Here is a 21,512-nt window from a genome sequence, read left to right on the forward strand (position 1 = left end):
TGTGTTGCAGTTGCAGTGGCTCGCTGATAACAAACTATCATTACACATGGTCAAAACAGAGTCCATTCTCTTCGGTTCAAATAACAAACTCAGCAAGACCGACGGCTTCTCAGTTACAGTGGGTGACAATATTGTCACAAGGAAAGACGAAATTACCTACCTGGGTTCCATCCTAGAGGCAAATCTTTCCTGTGACAAAATGGCATCCAATGTAATAAAAAAAAGTCAACCAACGAACTAGATTCTTGTACCGGATCTCCTCTCTGGTAAACAAGAATACCCTGAAGACTCTGGCAGGAGCACTCATTCAAGGGTACTACGACTATGCGTGCACCTCATGGTACCAAAGCACCTCAAGGCGCTTAAAACAAAATTACAAACATCACAAAACAAACTGGTCAGACTACTACTTGACCTGAACCCCAGAACCCACCTCACCCCTGCCCACTTTGACAACCTAGGATGGCTTAGAGTAGACGACAGAGTACAGCAACTTGCAATGGGCCTGGTCTACAAGATACACTATACGACCGGGGTACCCATGTACATGTCAAAATACTTCCCAAAGGTCAGTGAATACCACAACCACTACACCAGAGGAAGCTCAACAAATCATGTAAAACCCAGATTCGGCTCAAACAAGGGACTAAACACGTTTCGCAATTATGCCACAACAATGTGGAACGCCCTACCCAAAGCTGTAAAGGAATGTGAATCACTACCCACATTCAAAACCGCTCTTAAAGAGCACCTACGGGAGGCTGCAATTCGAAACTGGCCACCGTAAATGCCCAAAACCCCCACCACCTCCTAATAGACAGTCTCCTCCCCACCGCATGTATATATTCCCTCCCCGCCGTATGTATATTTCTCTCCCACCCACCCACCCCCTCCTAATGTACAGTCCCCTCCCCATCATATGTATATACTCTGTCAGGATCTAGGGGTAACAGTAGCCTACTGTATATTTGAATACCGTTTGTCACAAATGTATCAGTACTAAATACCTATATGTCCCTATGCCATAAATGTCATGTATGTTGTGTATGTCATAAATGTCTATATGAATTGAAAATGGGGGACCCTGATGGAAACAAGACAAACGTCTTTCTCAGGTCTGCATCCCCTTAACAATTGTATGTATTGAGCCGTACTCTATCTATTGTACCCATTCTGCAATCTGTTAAATAACGTTTTCATTCATTCATTCACAGTTTCTGTAGCATGCAGAGGCCTTTAGCCACCAGGGGGCGACATTATCACTTCGCCTCTGTACAGCAAAGACATTAGAGCTAGTGCTGCTGCCTTGGGTCAGCTGTCGAAGAAACCACTCGGACTGTCGTGTTGTTTCCAAGGATACGGCTAATAGCTTGCTAGCGGGTTCGGTCGTTGCCGTCGGGCAGAGGTAAGTTAGTTTAAATGCCTAAATATGGATTCAGAATATGATTAATGGTGTACTGATAACGTGTTAATTATTCGTTTAGTATTATGTGTCATTCGTTTGACAGACGTGGCGCTGTCCCCAAATGAGGCCAGAGCTACAGAGTGCTAGTAGTAATAGTAGTAGTAGCTTTCGATACTAATGCTAACGTTAGCTAGGTAACCTAACTGTAATGTTAGCAGGCTAACTAGCTTTAGATCAGAAAAGCGGGTAACTGTTATTGTCAAGTAGCTGTCATTCCCTTCTAACATGACACGTATGCGACTTTCGTCGTAACGGTACTGTATGTCGCGATCCCGTTTGTTGGCCACCGCTCACTCACTTGTCGCCTCCTCTCTTGACGAGGCCTATAGCTATTACCCAGTTAACATTAACCTCTCTGATCTCTCTTGTTCCAGGCAAAGACCACCGAAATGTCATTCTTATTCGATTGGATCTACAGGGGATTTAGTGGGATTTTGCAATTCTTAGGTAAGCACTGTCTGCTCTAATCTGTCGTCTCTGGTATGAATTCTACAAGTGGCAAAAGGATTTAGTATTTGGCTTGTTTTCATCATAGGATTTGGGTTTATCAGCTCTGATGAATGTGTTGACATTATTCTTTTCAGGTCTATACAAGAAGTCTGGGAAGCTGGTTTTCCTTGGCCTGGACAATGCTGGTAAAACAACCCTCCTACACATGCTGAAAGATGACAGACTTGGACAACATGTGCCCACATTGCATCCAAGTAAGAATAACACTGAGATTGTATGTATCTGTTTGCTGGGGTGTGTGATGATACATTGATTCAAAATGCCACACAAGCCAATGCAGTGTAGTCAACATATATTAGTTATTTTCATGGCCTAAGACAATTCCAATCAATATTTGTGAACATGGGCTGATCTCTCTCCCAAAGCCAGACACCAGAGAAGTAAGAATGAAACGTGTGATGTCATGAAGTACAAAGTCTGGAGTTGCTCCATTGAGTATTAAAGGGATACTGATTTTGTGGACCTGCAGACTGTTTTTTTTCTTTTTTTTTCTAATTTTTAAATTTTATTTATAAATATCCAAATGAACTTAATTCTATAGTAGGCCTAGTGGTCTCAGTTCTGAAACTAAATGTATCTTTCCCAATTCATTGTCTATGGAGCACTTTCAGACTTTATACTTTGACATCACACGTTTGAGTTTTTACTCAAAACTGAGCTTTACATCACCAATTGCTTTGCCTGGTTAGTTTTTGTGTTTGGTTTTGAAAAGATGAATCACTGGAGTGACCCTATTATCTAATACTCTCTCTTTCACCTGAAGCCTCAGAGGAGCTGACGATCGCCGGGATGACATTTACGACGTTTGACCTGGGAGGCCATGTACAAGGTGTGAAATCTTCCTTCTGTGCAGTACATCAGCGAGATACTAATCATTTAGTTTTTTGAGTTGGTGTGAAATTAATGCAATGTCCCTGTTACATTTGCCAGGATAAGGTCATGTCACAATGCATGTCATGTGAAATCCAGGTAGACAGCTGGGATACACCTCGTCCCATTGACTACTGGGTTTTGTGGTCTGTTCCCATTATAATATTCAGAATATTCCATTTACTCGTATATACAGTGATATTTGGTATCTGAACATGCATAAAGTACGCCTAACTGTGATGTGAATTATTGAGCATAACATTGTGAGCATGTGATCTAATGATAATATAATCTCTTTGATAAAAAAAACAGTGCCTTTCAACCATTTTGGTGCACCTAGTACCTACACCAGTGGTCACCAACCTTTTTAAGCCCAAGATCACTTTTTTTTTTTTTTTTGGTGAAGGCAAGATCTACCTATTGAAGCGTTGAGAGAAAAATACAGCCAAGATTGTACTTTAAACTAAATTACTTTTATTTGCCTGTATTCTAATTACATGCAATGCTTTGGTCCAACATTAAAACGTCAAAGTAGAACTATTATGTACTTTCTCAGTCAGTGCTAAGTGCAGTCATCTTATGCAGCATCACTTTTCACATCAAAACAAAAGTAGAACTGTAATGTGGACTTTCTCATATTATTAACATTGACAAACATATTTACAATTAGCATTTTATAAAGTAGAACTGTAATGTGTACTTTCTCAGTCAGTGCTAAGTGCAGCATCACTTTTCACATCAAAACAAAAGTAGAACTGTAATTTGTACTTTCTCAAGTCAGTGCTAAGTGCAGTCAGTGCTAAGTGCAGCATCATTTTCACATCAAAACAAAAGTAGAACTGTATGTGTACTTTCTCAGTCAGTGCTAAGTGCAGCATCACTTTTCACATCAAAACAAAAGTAGAACTGTAATGTGGACTCTCAGGGTAAGATCTAGAAAAAGAAAAAAAAAAATCATGGAAAGATCTACAGGGACAGTCTCAAAGATCGACCAGTCGATCAAGATCGACGGGTTGGTGACCACTGACCTACACAGTTCGCTGAGACATCAAATTTCAAGGCACACCAAATTATTGATTACTCTGAAAAATAATGCATTTTACAAATAGGGCCAGTAAACACTACAAGCTGCTTGGGCCAGTTGATCTAAGCCTTAGACTGGTCTGGAATTATCTAGTTAGACCAGTCTAAATAAGACTGTTTGTTGCATAAACATTAAATGAACAATATGAAGAACAGACAGAAAAGCCAAACCTAGAAATGTTTCTATTTCTGTTTTTCTTATAAACAACATTTATGGAAACATTTCATTACATTCCTTTAGTTGATATATTTAGAAAGTATTTTTTTTAATGCAGCTAGCTGACTAACACAAGTCAGATAGATCTAGCTCCTAGCAGAATTTGCCAGCTAATTTCCATGTCTAAATCTATATTTCAGCTCAGTGCTTTAAGGGAAATGACGTATAGATATCTTGGACTAAAGCTTCTATACACTAACATATATTAAAATGGCAGTAACCATGCTTTATATTGTTAGGACTTATGTATATTCGTTCATTCTTTCAAAATGCTATCACTAGAGGCAGCCATGCCCCCCCCCTTCCAAGTGTCTTATTTTACCCACAATTCAAAGCATATCTAACTAAGGTCTTAAGTTAGCAACTAGTAAGTCATGTTTATGCAACAGCTAGATTTAGATGACTATAGTAAGTCTGACCAAAGGGTGGACTTAAGTCTTAAGTCCCAGTCTATCTTTACGCAACTGGCCCCTGTGTAACAGATGTGATTCAGCGTGTAATAAAGATTAAAAGTCCACGGATTCCCAGTTCATGTGCATATTTATGAATATAGATGATAAGACACAATGTCAGGTAGGCTCTACACCCATGTACTTTCCATGAGCTCTGATTAGAAACACAATCATATTACAACGGCAGCACAACCTGCTAGGTAGACGGCTGACAATCTTCTCATACAGTAAAAACGTCTATACAGCTCAAACACACCAGTGTTTTGTTTTCCTCGTAGCTTAACATTATACATATCGTATTCTACCAGATCCTTTTATAAATTGATGTTTTTACAACTTACAGAACAGCACTATTAATATGACCTAGGGGGTCTCCCCCTATCTGCAAGCGGGCAAATTCCCAACCAATAGAAAAATACCTCACGACAGCTATTCATGCAGTGGCAAGTGGATACGAAACTAACCCTGTTACACCTGGACTACATTGGCATTCAAATGGCATTACTGTACCTTGGAATAAATGTAGTATAATGATCATAAGCGTACTATATTGGACCATAAAGAAGTTACTGTGATGTTCTGTTTGACATTGATATTTGCCTTTTGAGCAGAATCGCAACGCAAACCTACCAGGCTCATTCTATGGTAATATTGACCACATTCACACAACGGCCATTTCATGACACTTCATGTCATGCTCTGGTTGGTATTCCTTTCCCAACCTGCGCGTGACGTAATCAGGGTGGAAAGGTATCCCAACCTGAGCATGACTTAAGAGCAAAATGGCCACCCTGTGAATATGGTGAATTGTGTGCCACAGTTCACCGGTTGAGATCGGCTGCATTATTGACCTAGTTTTGTGTAATCAAATCAATCGCTTTTAAGTGTCGGCTGATGCAAAGGACGGATCTGATCCATTCCTTTTATTTACATTATTTATTGCCAATGTGCTCTATTCTAATATGCTTCTATTGGTATGTGGGCCAAAATAAATGCAGAAGATCAAGTTGCTTTGATTTCTGACGAGTCACACATTGCTCCTGGTGTGGGATTTTAGTACTGGGGAAATTCTCAGATGGCATCAGTTGCCCCGTTACGGTGACAGTGTATCGGTCGCTGCCTTTGCTGAAGAGCTCGTAGAAGGTACAGTAGATCTATGCTGTGTTCACAATGGATTCAGGCAGACGATTTGGCAGTGACGACAAGAAGAACAGGACAGGGGAAAGGCAGGACGGCACGTTGCTATGGTGATAGTGTTGTTTACTAGCAAGCTCGCTAATGGTGACTTTGCTAGCAGGTTTGTTATCTGCTAATGCTAGTTCAGTAATATAGCATAACAACAAACTTTCCATATTTCCTGGTATTATGCCCAGCTCTGTTAGTCGGTTGCCTTATGTCAGCTTTTTAGCAAAATCTCAGTAAGATTTCAAGGTCTGATCATATTATAAATCTAGGTGTTGTTGGACCAAAATGATAACTTCTAATTGTCCACATATAACATGTTTTCTTCATGTACATACTAGTCATGTAACCTTCGGTTGTAAATTCCGTAGCATAGGACGGCAAAAAGTTAAAATATGCCGCCTACTGTTGCTGGTATTCTCTGCCGGCCTCACTTAATGTCACTGTCCTGCTCTCGTCCACTAAAATTATATCTGGTTTGCCATCTGATCTACCGCCTGCCTGAATCCACGTGAACGCAGCATAAATCTCTATGTCCCCAAGTAACTGTTTTCATTCTCATCAACAGCGAGAAGAGTTTGGAAGAACTACTTGCCAGCCGTGAATGGAGTCGTCTTTCTCGTAGACTCTGCAGATCATGATCGACTCACAGAATCCAAGACGGAGCTCGATGTAAGGTCATCAGACATTCACAAACCAACGTTAAGCGTTGCATTTCTCGGTCTTGTACCCCCTTTGGTCTACTAACAGTGGGCACTAGTAATATTCCTGTGTGTTATACGTGTCCCAACGTTCACGTTCATTAACATGTGTTCTTTTATATTCTACCCCTCCCTCTCTTTTTCTAGGCTCTACTAGCAGACGAAACCATCGTCAACGTTCCAGTCCTGGTGCTGGGTAATAAGATTGACCGTCCAGAGGCCATCAGTGAAGGAGCACTGAGAGGAGCCTTCGCTCTCGACGGCCAGGTCACTGGAAAGGTAAGAACGCCACAGATTTTGATCATAACGTTATGACGATGAAATATCACACATTTGGAAATTTACTTTAGCTGCCTTTGGTCCGATTTGCATTCGCACCTCAAACCAACCACACCAGGGTTCACTTGCACGCGAACCGAGACCCATGTTTTCAGGCGGACCAGAGTTGGCTTGTTTTGAGTTGAAATGAGCTTTCACACCAGCCCAAACCAACCGGACTATCCGAAGAAATTAACCAGGGTTCGATTAAAGCGCTCGGGTGTAAAAATGATGAATTAAAGTGTGTGTTCGTGTTCTTGGGTGTCAGCCCCGGGTCAAATAGTATTCGCAAATACTTTTCAGCATTTAATTCTTACCTTGGATCGGGGCCCCAGGTGGGTGGGGCTGGCCACAAAGGTCAATACAAGGTTTCATAACGCAGCACACTGTCCCTCACATTCATCAGTGACGTCCGGCGCCCCCAATAGGAGACGAAAGGGCCGTGACACCATTCTGTCAAAATAAGCCATTTGTCAGCTTGTAACATATAGCATTGTCAGAGCTTTGCCGCTACATGTACTAACATTGAAAGATGGCTTAGTGGAGCCAAAGGAACGCGGCGCTCTATCCTAAATGACAGCAGCTACACAGAGCTTCAGGGCGCATTCGGGCCAAGCTGCCATAACCTAAGTGGATACACTTGCTAACTAAGGCTCTCAGGCCAACCGCAGCAGCTGCCACTTATCCCCACATTGCATCTATTATTATTCAAACCATTCATAAATCCCTCTGTTCCAGCCAATCCCTCCTGCAAGCATTTAGCTCCACAAAAGAGCAGTTTTTACTGTGTTGAGTGGCAGCGGACGCTAGCTGTGGAGAAGATTCACGCCTTCATCTCCAGTAGGTTAGATGTGATGGTGTGAACCTTCTACTGCCCCCCCCCCCCCCCCCCCCAAAAGCGCGTTGGCAGAAGAAGAAGAAGTCTTTATTCTTCATGCAGTGACACACACAGGAACACACGCATGCAATTTCTTTTGGGTTGCCAATGAAATTGAGTCTCTGCGCTTGACCCATCCCGTCGTCCTTCCCCCCCAAGGGCAGTCGGGAGCAGATAGGGGCTGCGGCGTGGGGCCGCACCCCGGAGACCGATCCAAGTGCTCCTGTCTGTCTTCGTCAGGGAACGCGACAGCGTCGGTGATCTGTTGTGCATGTTTTTCCATTGGGTTTATCTTATCGGGAGGGGAAACCCTTGTGAGCACGGGGGGAGAACATGCAAACTCCACACAGAAAGGCCTGGGAGATACCCCACCTGGGTACCTGGCAACGCGGAAACCTGGTCCCCAAGCAGGAATCGAACCCTAGACCTTCTAGCTGTGAGGCGACAGTGTTAACCACTACACCACCGTGTCGCCTTATTCAGAAAGCTAACCGGTCTAACAAAGACCAATTTCTCACTTCTCTGCGTTGGCTACCAGTGTGTCATAATTGACTTCAAAATACTGTTACCCGTCTATAAATCACTTAATGGTTTAGGGCCGAAATACATCTCTGACTTGCTTTCACCCTCCAGACTTCTCAGGTCTGTAGAGTTAAAACAAAACCTGGTGAAGCAGCATTCAGTTATTATGCTACACTACACACAAATGGTAAATTGACTGCATTTATATAGCGCTTTTATCCAAGGCGCTTTACAATTTATGCCTCACATTCACACACCATGGCAACCATGCAAGGTGCCAACTTGCTCATCGGGAGCAGTTGGGAGGAGCGGGAATCGAACAGGGAACCTTCCGATTACCAGACGACCGCAAAACGAATGCTTCGGGTCCTTTACATGAACCGTTCCATCCTCAGTCTGTCGGGTGGGGTTTATACATAATCGTTTTCTTCTAGGAATTACACATCTGAAACGTGTCGTCTCTCTCCACAGGGGAACACGTCCTTGAAGGAGCAGAACGTGCGACCGCTGGAGGTTTTCATGTGCAGCGTGATGAAAAAACAAGGTTACGGGGAGGGCTTCCGGTGGCTATCGCAGTATATCGACTGACATCACAAACAGACAGTGGCCCCTGCCAAGCGGGATCTCTCTGGAGATTCCCCTTCACAGATTTTTTCTTTTCATAAAATGGATTATTCCGAGAATATTCCCTCCTTGCTAGCGCCCGCGGGAAGCTGTGACGGCCTCAAGTCAATGTCAACAAGCTCAGTTTCCAAATCAAGCACTTAAAAAAGAGGGGGCGCGTTTGGTTTTTCATGCAAATTTTCAGTATACACACAGTCAGGCTTTGAAGGTTTCTATGCAAACTTTTAAAAGTGGTTCATGGTGAACTGTCCTAAGCATTTGTTATTAATGTGATTATTAGTCAATTAATGAAGTTGTATATTTCTCTGGCATGTTGTTAGCTACAGTATGTTTGATGTCCCACCTGTACAGTTGGATGACAGTACAGGGGGCAGACAATGTTATGCAAGAATGTAACTGTGAAAGTTGATTAACTTATTGTGAAATGGACCAAGTACTACTGGTACCATGGGGTGGCTGTCAGTCGTGGCCAGGTGTATGACGACTGACGTTTATCTAATCAAGATGGTTTAACTTAACCTCTCCTTGTGAAAAATAAATTGATACACTGGATCCATTTTAACAAATTTTATCCAATGGTATGAAAGTATATTTGTCCCTGCAGCTATATTGCCTTCAATGTATTCAGCCAAAGAGATCGGTGTCTATATGCAATTTTTTTCTTATGACTTTTGAAATAGAAGGAAGAAAGAGTGTGTCAACGATAGATATTTTCCATAAGGAGTTACTGAGCCAAAAAAGGCAAATCCCCAATGGTCGCTCGTAGAAACTCATAAAAAGAGAAAAGGGAAGCACATCCTACAAGGCAAAGATGACGGGGAACTTACACTTCAATCTATTTGAGCAAATACATAGAAAAGATACCCTTGTCTGAGTCCATTCATGCAACACACAGTAGATTGCTTTGTGAAATTATGTTTGCCTCTCTTTGTCAGCGCTATATATCGGTATAATGATTGCGAGGTTGATTATGATCTGCAGTGTGTATATTAGGGCCGTCCATGACCAAATGAATTGTTACTAATCAAATAGTTAATTTAATTGGCAAATCTGGAAAAATGCATTTCCCCACATACAGCCACACAGAAGCACCTTTTAGATCTAGAGCTTACCGGAGGTGTGCTTATAGTTCTGCTGGAATGATTCATTCAGCATGAAAAAAAGCATCAAATATAGACCAATAAGTTGGCTAATCCACTAAGAAGGGACAGCACTATAGTTTGTATATTTGCTCTTTTACCCAAAGTGATTTCATATGCATGAATGAGGGCTGCCTAACTGAGGCGTGTACCAAAATAAATTGTAGTGTAATTCAAGTATTCTGTTATCTTTGACTTTGGGGTATTTATTGCAGACCTCAAGAATATAATGTTTATAATGATTTAACAGCTGGTGCAGCTTGATTATATTATGACTTGTCAGGAAGCAATAAAGTAAATTGACGATCTATCGACAGACTGCACCAGATATAACCTTATTGATGGTCTCCCTTGGAAAATAGATTTTTTTTTATCTCAATGGGACTTCATCGTTAGGCTACATCAATAGAATATCCATCCCCTATATATGGTTATAAATGGAGAATGTTATTAAAATGTGTTTATTTTTCTCCTTCAGGAAATATTGGCGAAAGGATAGAAATTAATTTGCATGTGTTCATATACAATCCCACAGATAACTGCTAAGGAGTACTGTATCAAATGTAGCATATTTTTATTTGGCTTAAAGATGCACTAAGACGCACTACTTTTGATGATTTGAAACGAGGACTGTGTAGACTTACTTGACCAGTAAATGGTGTGCTTTAATTCCATGCAATTATGTGTGTGTTGGTGTTTGAGTCTACATTGTCCTCATTTCAAATCATCGAAAATCTTAGTTAGCGCATCTTTAATGTTACTATCGTAATTGAAATGAAGATATAGCTGCTGACTGTATACCAGAAAAGATATTTTGTACACGTAGAGTAGGTAATCATAATGGGCATTTGATGCATTATTTATTTAATATTTGTAAAAGTTGTCAATTCATCTAGAATGGCCATTAATGGTTTACTATTTTGTTATTTATCATTAGAATGAAGGTTATCTCATGAGTTGTACTGACATGTGGATTTAGAATTTTGAATTAATGTGTTCCAAGTATGTGAAGATTGTGGAATGATTCAGTTAATGTGGCATTAATGTTCAGGCTTTCTGAATCCAACTGATTTAAGCTGAAATGTGTACTTTTTGACTATCAAAGGATATGAGAGTGCACAACAACGGTATTCCAGTGAAGGAACAGCCTTGCTTTTCAACTGTGTTCCGCACCAATGTCTTTGAACTAACTGTAAATAATGTAAAATACAGATGTATGCATTTGCAGTTCATGCCATTGAACCTGCAGCATAAATTACTGGGGTTACATAAGATTGATTGTATTAATGTGAGTAAATTGCATAAATATTTTCAACAGTCCTCTGTGTTAAGTGGTTTTAATGAGTAGATTGGTCGGCCCTTGGGATGTTGGATGATTAAAAGTAAAACCTTGTTGCGAATCCTTGAACCATCTTTGATATGCAGTTCTCTGAAATAGTAATTGGCAACATTGATCTAAAACACAAATGTCATTTTTGTATTGAGTTCTATAATAAATCTCTTTCATGGTACTCATAGATAATTAGTCAATGTTGGTCATGTTCAAACTTCTTACTCTAATTCTTGAGTTTTAGAACGTCGCCCTCTTCATAGCGGTTTGCGCAGAGTAACATGTTGATGTAAGCGGCACTTTGAGCCTGTGCCATAGCTTCCTATTTAGCTTGTCACAGTAGAGTGATAACATTTGCTCCTCTTCTGCTATATGTTTTAGACCTGACTGAAGAAATCTAGTGTGAATGGGGCTAGGTATCGTCTGAAATAGTTAGATACCAGTGCCAATACCGATACCTAGGATTCGATACCGATACCAAGACGATCTTTTTCGATACCTTACTTTGCTGAGTTATATGTTGTGTGAGCCAGTCTGAGGCTTTGGTACAGTTTGGATTATGGTTGAACAGAATAAATATATCTTGGAACAAACGTGCCCTTTGGCTCATTGACACTGACCGTGTCATTCAAATACCACAGCATTTTTCAATACTCAGATCAATATCATAAATATTCATAAAATCTCAAAATATTAAATTCTGATGCCCAGCTCCAGTGAATGGTTGCAAGCAACAAAGCTACCTCATACCGGTTGTCACTAAATGTAGTGATAATGATCCTCACCCTATAATGGTGTGGTTCATTATTCGAATTGCCAACAAAGAGTCAAACATGTACCATTGGGCAGCTATACTATCCATGATTGGACAGCAATGAGCTTGCTGGTGTAATTTTCTCTTCTAACATGAGGTGGCAGCTGAGGTTCATCCTGTCCACCTTGAACAAACCCAGTTTTACACTGGTAGTCAGCAGCAATGCCTTTTATTAACTTTTTTTTTATAATAATAATAATAATAATAATAATAATAATAATAATAAGTTTGGGGGCCAAAGTTGAGTTGCAGGAGGATAAAAATTTCACAAATTATTTTGGGTCCCGAAAAACCAAACGAGAGAAATTGCTATTCAAAGCTTTAAGGTTGTATGTATATATATATTAGTGCTGTCAATCGATTAAAATATTTAATCTGATTAATCGCATGATTGTCCATAGTTAACTCGTGATTTTTTTTGTATCTACCTTAAACGGATATTTTTCAAGTTCCAAGTTTTTTCTCTTATCAACATGAGTCAACAAATGCTTGCTTTATGCAGCCATTTAACACAAAAGGATGACCCTCATGCATTGCAAATTTGCATCAAATTCAAAACCGAGTGATGCACAAAATAACTTAAAAGAAAATAATAATTTAAAACAATGAATAAAGTGTGCATGAAATAATAGGGGAAAGAAAACGTTAGGAACTTGTTACATTCACCCACACAAGGGCTGAGTAATCACCCCCACCCACCCTCTCTCACACACACTCAGCTCTTTCTCTCTTGCCCCTTCCTCATCTCTCTCACCCCCCCCCCCTTGACAGCCTTAATATATATATATATATATATATATATATATATATATATATATATATATACATTCATAACATACCGGTAATTGTGCCATTTGCCTCAAAACAGGGGACATTGATCTTACACAATAGCCTGAGGGGAGGGGGGGGGGGGGGGTTGTGAGAGCAGGTCTCCAGTCATGTGAATGTAAAAAGCACAGCAGGAGGTGATACGCTGCGCTTCATGCCAACCGTCCTACTTGACAATCTACACAGTGCAAAGGCAGACCTAAATTTATCTGGTAAATATATTCACCATTTATTTTCATTTCCCTACAGCTTTTTAATTTTTTTAATTTTTTTGTCCATATACACATGGCTGCACAATGAAGATACTCATCATTAGGCATCCAATGGAAAATTCTAAAGGATAATGTGTGCATGTGAATGGCTTTTTGATGATTCCCTGATTATTACTAATACCATTTCCTGAATCATAAGTAATGGTCAAAAATATTCAACCTTCGGGGGGAAATCCATAATGGATATTTGAGAGATGAGCACCGTAAGAATACAAAGACAGCTTGGCCCCATTGCCTTTAATAGTAAAGTGCTCAGCCTAGAAGTACATTCTTGTTTACTAACATGCAATACTAAAAACAACCAAATGTCTGGCCTACCAATAGCATGAATGAACAAATGGCAAAAATGTTACTCATTAAAAAAAAAACTTACAGTGAGAATTCAAGTATACACACAGAACTTCAAGTAACGTATACATTTTTTTATAAACACAAAAATACAGTTTCAAGTAGCATACTTAGAATAAAACATTTTGTGGCACATTCTTTGAAGTGATTTCAAAGTTAGCATTTGGGGAGAGCAACTAGTGGATTGTAGGTGCTGTTTCGGGTGGGGACAGGGAAGTACATTCTACAGGTTGAGTAAAGTCATCCAACAGGAAAACGAAAATAATTCATTGTTGTGTCTGTTCACTTAACCGAGAGCACGTGTGGGTGTTTATAAACTGTTGCGAGTGTTTATCGATTAACCTTTAGCATAAAAGGCAGCATCGAACCTGTGTAATCTTGTCAAATCAGAATTCCTCTTACTCTTGCCTCCCAGATCATTGCCACAGGGATCTATATACAGAATCTCTTACGGAATACATCACCACGACAGCACTGAACCGTTTTTTTTTTCATTTTTTTTTTATATATATAAATTCTGATCTTTAGTCATTCCAGCAGGAGAGTGGTTCTAATATTCAAGCAATTGTTTCACAATGGAAAATAAATCTCTCTATGCATAGATGATGGTCAGACAGATAGGATCTCAGATGGACTATATAGTACCTACAGGGAGCAGTAGTCAGTGGATCCTGCTTTATTAGGACACTTAAACATAAAGCTTTCTCACTCATAAAACGGGGTAAAAGAAGAAGCGATACACATATTATCTAAGACAAAGAAAACTGGTCATCTCATCACGGGACCTAGCCTGTCCTGCACCCCGTCCATCCCAAGAGGTTCCATACACAATTCCATGCCTCCACCCCCTCCCGCACCCACCCACCCACCCACCCGGGCAATCCCAGAATCCTTTGCGGTTAGGAGAGAGCCATCCCTGTAGTTTGGGGTCAGTGGCTCCAGACTCCCGGCGCCCCTCCGTTAAAAGGTTTCAGTCCTACCAGATGTATCCTCCATCGTCGGCCTCGCCTTCTTCCTCCTCTTCCTCCGCCTCGTCTCCGTTCTCCTCTGCCTCCTTCTCCTCTTCATCCTCCCACCCCACTCCACTCCCGAAATCTCCGGAATATCCCGCCACCTCGTCTGGAGGAAAAAAAGAACCACAGGGTTTCTGCATCGTAGGGTTTTAAAAGGTACAATCTCTGATCCAAACGTAAGCATAATGGGTAGCCTTAAATAGGAACAGAGGCATGTTGTCATTCTCCAGTTGAGTGACTGAGCTCTTATGCTGTGTTCATGCTGAGACTTGGGACTGGGGCTTGAGAAATCATACCCCTGTTTTATTCGATCTTTCCAAGTAGGAAGTCGAAATTTCCAACCTCCGAGTTATAATCAAATGCAGCATTAATACAGGGACAAGCACTACACAACATGTGAGTTTACTAATTGGATTTGCTGCATGTTGTGGTTGTAAATGGTTTATGTACGTTGGTAATATTTGTAAACACAAGAGTTAAGTTAACAGACCTACATTCGGATTCATGCTGGGTTGAGAGTTTATATTTCAGATGATATTTTTACAAATCAAATTTCAAGAATGTATGTGAATATACTCCACATTGATATGATCAGATCCACAACATTCTGGATTGGGAAAGACGAAAAGGGGGCGTATATTGATATGTAGCCTAAAAGGTATGCTCTGCGCTCCATCAGATATGATCGTTATTCCTCCACCACTTAACAGTAGAGTGTCATCAGAAGCCCTGGTCTTACCACACTCAGGGTTACCATGGATCCGGGAGCCCATCATCTCTCCTCCATGCTGGTCGACACACCAGCACTCCCCCCGGCTCTGGTCACACTGCTGCTTTCTGTAGTAGCCATCCTCATCGCAACTGGGGATGTACATCTCTTCAAAGATCACACACACACACACATATATGCACAGGCACGTATACAGACACACACAAATACTTGTTAAATATTTATACTCCTAGAGCACACAAAGCTGCCTCACACTGATGCAGGAGATAAGTGCAGCCGGGTGCACCGTGTAGACCGCAGGCTGGATAGAGAGCGAGCTGCTTTATCAGCCAATACCACAGAGAGAGGGATATTTCTTAAGTCTGTTTTTAAACGTGTGACGTGCGTGGAACAAGGATATTTATTCATATATATCGCTCGCTTGGTGTTTTCCCCCGCGCTTTGAGAGTACTGTGTAAAAATGCAGTGACAAGTCGGTGGCAGAGTTCCTCTGTCCCGGTCCTCTCCCCGGACGCTGTTGTCAAAAATCCAGCTGCCACTTAACATTCGCTGTGAAACGATGTTCTCTCAAGACCAACCCTCCCCACCCTGAGAAAAAAAAGAGAGAAGACAAGGAATCAAAGAGACAAGTCAGAGGCCCAATGGGAAGATATGAATCACCTTTTTGAGTTTGGGGGCGGGGGGGATACAAGAAAAGCTCTGTTGTATTGTTTAATGTGCTTTTTAGGGTTCTGTAGGTGTTAGCATCCTCATCGAGACACATAGGTAAGAGTAGAGAGGGGGGCTCTTTAAGAGAGAACCAGAGGGCCAAACGGCTGCTTTAGCTTTGCTCTTTTCCCCACAGGCAGCAGCGCTGCCCCCCTAATCCCTAAGCCTGATTAGGGCCTAATCCAGGCCGCGTGCTTGTGATCTGTTTAATGAGCCTCCTCCCGCTGGTGCTCCAGGCGGGCAGGCGCCTTCTTGTTAAAATACGCCAGAGCGACGCACTTGGAACGCAGGGGCCGGGGCACACGCCGGCTAGCTGGTGCAGGGATGAGTCCATGGGAGGTATACGCGTACAATTTGATTAATTATCCCACAGACATTCCCGTTGCTACTTTTGGATGATGCAAAGCACGACTCCGACTTGAATCATCCTTAATTGGGTACATTGACTTAGAAGCTGAGGAAGAAACCGTCTCTCGTATAGATATCCTCCAGTGTGTCTCTAGAGAGGATATTTAGAGACAGTTTCTTCTTCAGTTTTCTAAATCAAAGGGGCCACAGTGGCTCAGGAGGTAGAAAAGTCGTCTGGTAATCGGAAGGTTCCCGGTTCGATTCCAGCTCCTTCCGGCAGAATGTCGAAGTGTCCTTGAGCAAGATACTTAACCCCTAATTGCTCCAGATGAGCAGGTCGGCACCTTGCATGGTTGGTTCAACGATGGAAATAAGTCCTGGACTTGTTTTATCCCTGACAAGGCAAATACAAATGTTGATCTGTCAATGTTGTTATGTTTGTTGTCAATAAAATCAAATCAAAAGGTGTGTTAATGTGTGAGTGAATGGGTGAATGTGAGGCATAAGTTGTAATGCGCTTCGGATAAAAGCACTATATAAATGCAATCCATCCATTTAGAGGTGCATTGTGTAGTTTTGTTTTGGAAGTGAGACATTTGTTTGTATTCACAGAACCTGCGATTAGTTTACAAAACATGTACTATACATGTAATTATTCTATCTTTTATCTATTATCATAAATCCAAGAAATCATTTACGAGGCACTATGAACCGAAGCCTAGAGAGTATGAGAGAATTGTGTGGGCCTTGCCTTTGTAAACAATAACTGTGAACTCAGTAACTTGATTTCAGGTACAGTATAGCTTTCTAGCTTCGAACAGTGTTCCCGGGACCCATTTCAGTGCCCTTGAGCAAGGCACGTGAATAGCCAACTGCTCTGTGATTGTGCCGGACAGCTCGCAGGTGTGAATGTGTGGAATGGTGTGAGTGTGAAGTACAACAAACAAAAACATAAACAATTACAGACCACACTCCTCCGCAAAGAGCTGTCAAAACATCTCTGCCCACAGAGGAAGTAAACTAACCGATGCTACTTACTGTATACTCATATTTTCCCTTACCGTATTGAATAAAGAATCATACAAGTCTTTTAGTTTACTTCTCAAATACGAACCGAAATGTATTTGAAAAAAGTTCAAATCATTTCACTTCACGGTGTCAGTGCAATCATGTTTATTCACTCGTGTCCATGGAGACACCAATGGAGGCAGCCATACATCTACAGTCTCCATACACAGGAAAGATAAGTATGTTTAATTTTCTGATAACTATATCTTTGTGTAACGGGGAAGCCCGTGAGTATATCCACAGTCACAGAAACAGGGGTGTTGACGAGTGACTGTGGCATTGCGGGCTGGTAAGTTAAACTCACTTCCTCATAACAGGGTTAACAGACGCATAGGTACGGTAGTTAGGAGTGAATTCACTTCTTAGTGCAGCGGCCTGTGTCATCGCCCGCGGACGCGGGAGCCCCCTGTTCGACTCCCCCTCGGGACATTCTCATTTAACATCAAACACAACGCAGACCAATATGATCCGTCACAGTGGTGCCCAGTGACCCGGATGTCCTGAGGGGCGTGAGTTTAGGGAGGTGAGTGTAACGGGGAAGCCCGTGGGTATGTCCACAGTCACGGAAACAGGTGTGTTGACGAGTGACTGTGGCAGTGCGGGCTGGTAAATTAAACTCACTTCCCCATAACAGGGTTAACAGACGCATAGGTACGGTAGTTAGGAGTGAATTCACTTCTTAGTGCAGCGGCCTGTGTCGTCGCCCGCGGACGCGGGAGCCCCCTGTTCGACTCCCCCTCGGGACATTCTCATTTAACATCAAACACAACGCAGACCAATATGATCCGTCACATTTGCATAACTCACGTGTTCAGACAAGCTTTGGTTATTCGCGATACTATGCATACACGTACTATGCACATGTTGGGGCAGAGCTGTTTCAGCCTGTGCGTGTGATGTAGAAGACAAACATTTATCTAGTGAGGAGCGTGTTTCTGTTATATGATGGTTTATACATATCTACCGTAAGTGGTTCTAGCATTAAGAGTCACTGAATAAATATAAATATCTTGGTGTGTGACTCGATTTTAAATTTATTGAAATTCCATGTGGATTGGCGGTCGGGTGGCGTAGCAGAGATTGCGCTCGTCACCAATGCAAGAGGCTGCGGTCTCGACTCCCGGAGTCAGCATTGCCTGCGGCTTGGGCCGCTCGTCATACTAACTCGTTTGGCTGAGTTAGCGGGAGGGAAGTCGTGGGTGGTAATCTGGCGTTGTGGACAGCGACGCCTACAGGTCAGGTCTGGGCGCCTGCTCAGCAAAAGGCAGGAAGTGGTGAAGGCAGCGTGACCTCCCACGCGTTACACTTCACCAATGAGAGTCCTCGCTGCCAGGTGAAAAGAGAGCCGCTGGCTGTCTCCGCATGTGTCGGAGGAAGCATGTGGTAGACTTCAGGGTTCCCTTGTACCGACCAGTAGGGGGAACATGCGCACAACGACCAGGTAGGGGAAGAGGGGGAATTGGCATAATGACTAAATTGGGATGGGGAGAAAAGCATAGAAAATTGGCTTCCTATACAGAAACAGAACCAGCTTTCCTTTGATTAGTAGGAAGAGAGTTGTCGAAGCAGTTTTCTTATCAGTCCTGGACTATGGTGATGTAATAGGCATGCTGTGGCCTCAACCCTTAAATCCCTGGACTCTGTCTATCAGTCTGCCCTCAGATTCATCACTAATGATAGATACGACACTCGTCAACGTGTCCTTCTTTATGAGAAGGTTGGTTGGTCCTCGCTGATGGAGAGGTACAACAAACACTGGTATTTGTTCATTCTTAAGGCCCTAAAGCTACCTCCTTATACTACATCATTATTGGAATTTGGAACCCGTTCGGCGTTCTAGTGACTGGTCCTTAATTAAGGTCCCTCGAGTTTGCTCAGAACAAGGTAAATCTGCATTTTGCTATAATGCCCCTAGCTCAACTCCAACAGTCCTTGAAGCTTGATATTCTCCCCTCTGTTGCAGAGTTTAAAACCTTGATCTCCAACCTTTGTCAATCAAGTTGTACATGTTTTAATAGATTGTTATCCTTACTTCACTTATTGTTATGATTTTATATTCTGTGTGATTTTATGTGTCTTTTTTGCTTAACTCTGTATGTACACTCGACATGACTAAATGAGGGAAACCTCACCTGCCTTTTGAGTTTAAATAAATGTTTGAAATTAAATTAAACGAATAAGACATGCACTGTATTTACCAGGCCTCTTTTTGGCCACCTCCTGTATTTGGATCCTCTCCAGCTCTGCCAGGCACGGTGGCTCTGTGGAGTTCAAACAAGACGTTCAATATGAGATAGAAAGTGTTCAGGCACTACACCTAAGTAACATTTTGAGGTGCTTGTACTTTAACATGAGTATTTCCAGCTTTTTGTGGAACTTTAGACTTTTACTCCCATCACATTGCAAGGGAAATATCCTACTTTTTTACTGTGCTACATTTATCTAAATCATAATACACTTGCTGAAAATGATGAACTTTCAAAGTTGAAGCCTGCACACTGTAAAAGGAACCAGAGGCGACGTGACTGGCTCACCGGCCACATGAACATAACCTTAGTTTAGAGGTTCTGCCTAATGCACTGACACTGAAATACAAGAACATCATATAAAATGCACACTTTTTAAACTTAAGTTACTTAAGATATATCGAAAAATCATTAAGGGTTTATTGTAATAAGGGATAGGACCTGATAAACATATATATATATATTTTTTTACTTTAACACTTTGACTGCCTAAAAACGCTTTACAGCGTCATTGCTGGCGATGCTAAAGTTGCCGGGGGACGCTGTACAGCGTCCTTATATCAATATTTCAAAAATCTGCGATCTGATCCATAATGTCCCTCCGCTGGTCTGAGAACCACCAGCAGGACCCACTGAGCTCTCTGGCGGTTCAGGAGCGCCATCTGGTGGCCGATCGCGCAACCGCTTAACAGGAAGCACAGTGGAGGTTGTGCTACATGTCCGTATTGCTTCCGGCCACTCGGGATAGGTTCCGGCATTCTAGCTCGTCACTCTACATAGCGATCGATTGCCAATAACTCGATAAACAACATGATTTGGACGTATATACCATTATACAAGCTGGAGATGGACCGGGTAATAATATATCCCATAATGATAAAATTTCTACTCGACGATGATCGCCCAACGGCGCGCGGAGACTGGGGTGAGTTTCAGCGTGTAACGTTACCATCTTCGATACTAACTGCTTTTATCAACATTTGACCCACATTAGATGATTGGTATAACGCTGCCCACGGAATTATAAACGCCCCCTCGCCCATCCGGTCAACATCAGATGACGTGTAGTAACTTCTAGAAGTACGTCTAGTTGGAATTTTTTATATCGCGCTGATTGCCATCAAACTGTATTTCATCATCAATATAATGCATTTGGGGCTATATATCACGTTCTGGAGAAAGTTGCAGAAAGAGATGAAAACATACTTATACATTAGACCATACTTTACTATGAATATGTGAATGAAAAAGTTTAACGTTGCTACACAATGAACAATACATATAGGACTTTGAATGGGCCCTAATAATGGCAATGTAGCAATAGAATTTAAAAAGTTATAGCCCTGCAAAGAAGGGGACTTTCTCCATAGACAAATAGCGCTGGCAATCTATGGTATATCATTAATTTAACCCATGGCAGCCAAAGTGTTAATATTGTTTTTCTTTCACAGAAAATTATGTTCATATTTTTTCATTGTTATACTTTGATGATTTTATATTGTTTGAAATAAACTATTCATTCATTCATAAGTAGGCCTACATTCTGTATACAATTATTTTACACTTTTAGTAGAATGGGGGACTTAGTACCATTCAGTACCAGGACGTACCAATAGTAGCAGAGTACAATTCGGTATTCCTTCTTTTACTTAAAGGGATAGTTGTGATTTTTGAAACCCTAGCCCTGTTTCCTGCTTACCAATGATGTTGTTGATCAGTGGAGTTTTTTCTCAGCACAATCCATGCCGTTCCTCATACTAGCTCGGGGTAGTTACGCCACAAAATGGAGGACCCTTATGTAAACAAGACTAAAGTATTTTTCTGGTCTTCATCCTCTTAGCAGTTGT

At 41.7% G+C, this 21,512-nt stretch overlaps 2 protein-coding genes across 2 annotated transcripts in view; one reads left to right on the forward strand and one right to left on the reverse strand.

Moving 5' to 3' along the window:
- Nucleotides 1–1,289: 1,289 nt before the first annotated feature.
- sar1aa (secretion associated, Ras related GTPase 1Aa) lies at nucleotides 1,290–11,312 on the forward strand. The gene is made up of 7 exons (XM_084323847.1): nucleotides 1,290–1,405; nucleotides 1,840–1,912; nucleotides 2,050–2,169; nucleotides 2,739–2,804; nucleotides 6,348–6,451; nucleotides 6,628–6,759; nucleotides 8,669–11,312. Exons 2-7 carry the CDS (start codon nucleotides 1,855–1,857, stop codon nucleotides 8,783–8,785), a joined length of 597 nt encoding a protein of 198 aa, XP_084179973.1. The 5' UTR covers nucleotides 1,290–1,405; nucleotides 1,840–1,854; the 3' UTR covers nucleotides 8,786–11,312.
- A 3,144-nt stretch (nucleotides 11,313–14,456) lies between these two features.
- The window catches only part of LOC311235535 (testican-2), a 98,549-nt gene continuing 91,493 nt past the window's right edge, over nucleotides 14,457–21,512 (reverse strand). The window contains exons 8-10 of the mRNA XM_084323003.1: nucleotides 19,618–19,680; nucleotides 15,305–15,442; nucleotides 14,457–14,671 (exon numbers count right to left, since the gene is read on the reverse strand). Of these exons, the coding sequence (XP_084179129.1) occupies nucleotides 14,529–14,671; nucleotides 15,305–15,442; nucleotides 19,618–19,680 (344 nt within the window). The 3' untranslated portion in view covers nucleotides 14,457–14,528. The remainder of the gene's footprint in view (nucleotides 14,672–15,304; nucleotides 15,443–19,617; nucleotides 19,681–21,512) is intronic.

Source organism: Notolepis coatsorum, assembly GCF_963971535.1.
Source record: "Notolepis coatsorum genome assembly, chromosome: 10".
Lineage (NCBI taxonomy): Eukaryota > Metazoa > Chordata > Actinopteri > Aulopiformes > Paralepididae > Notolepis > Notolepis coatsorum.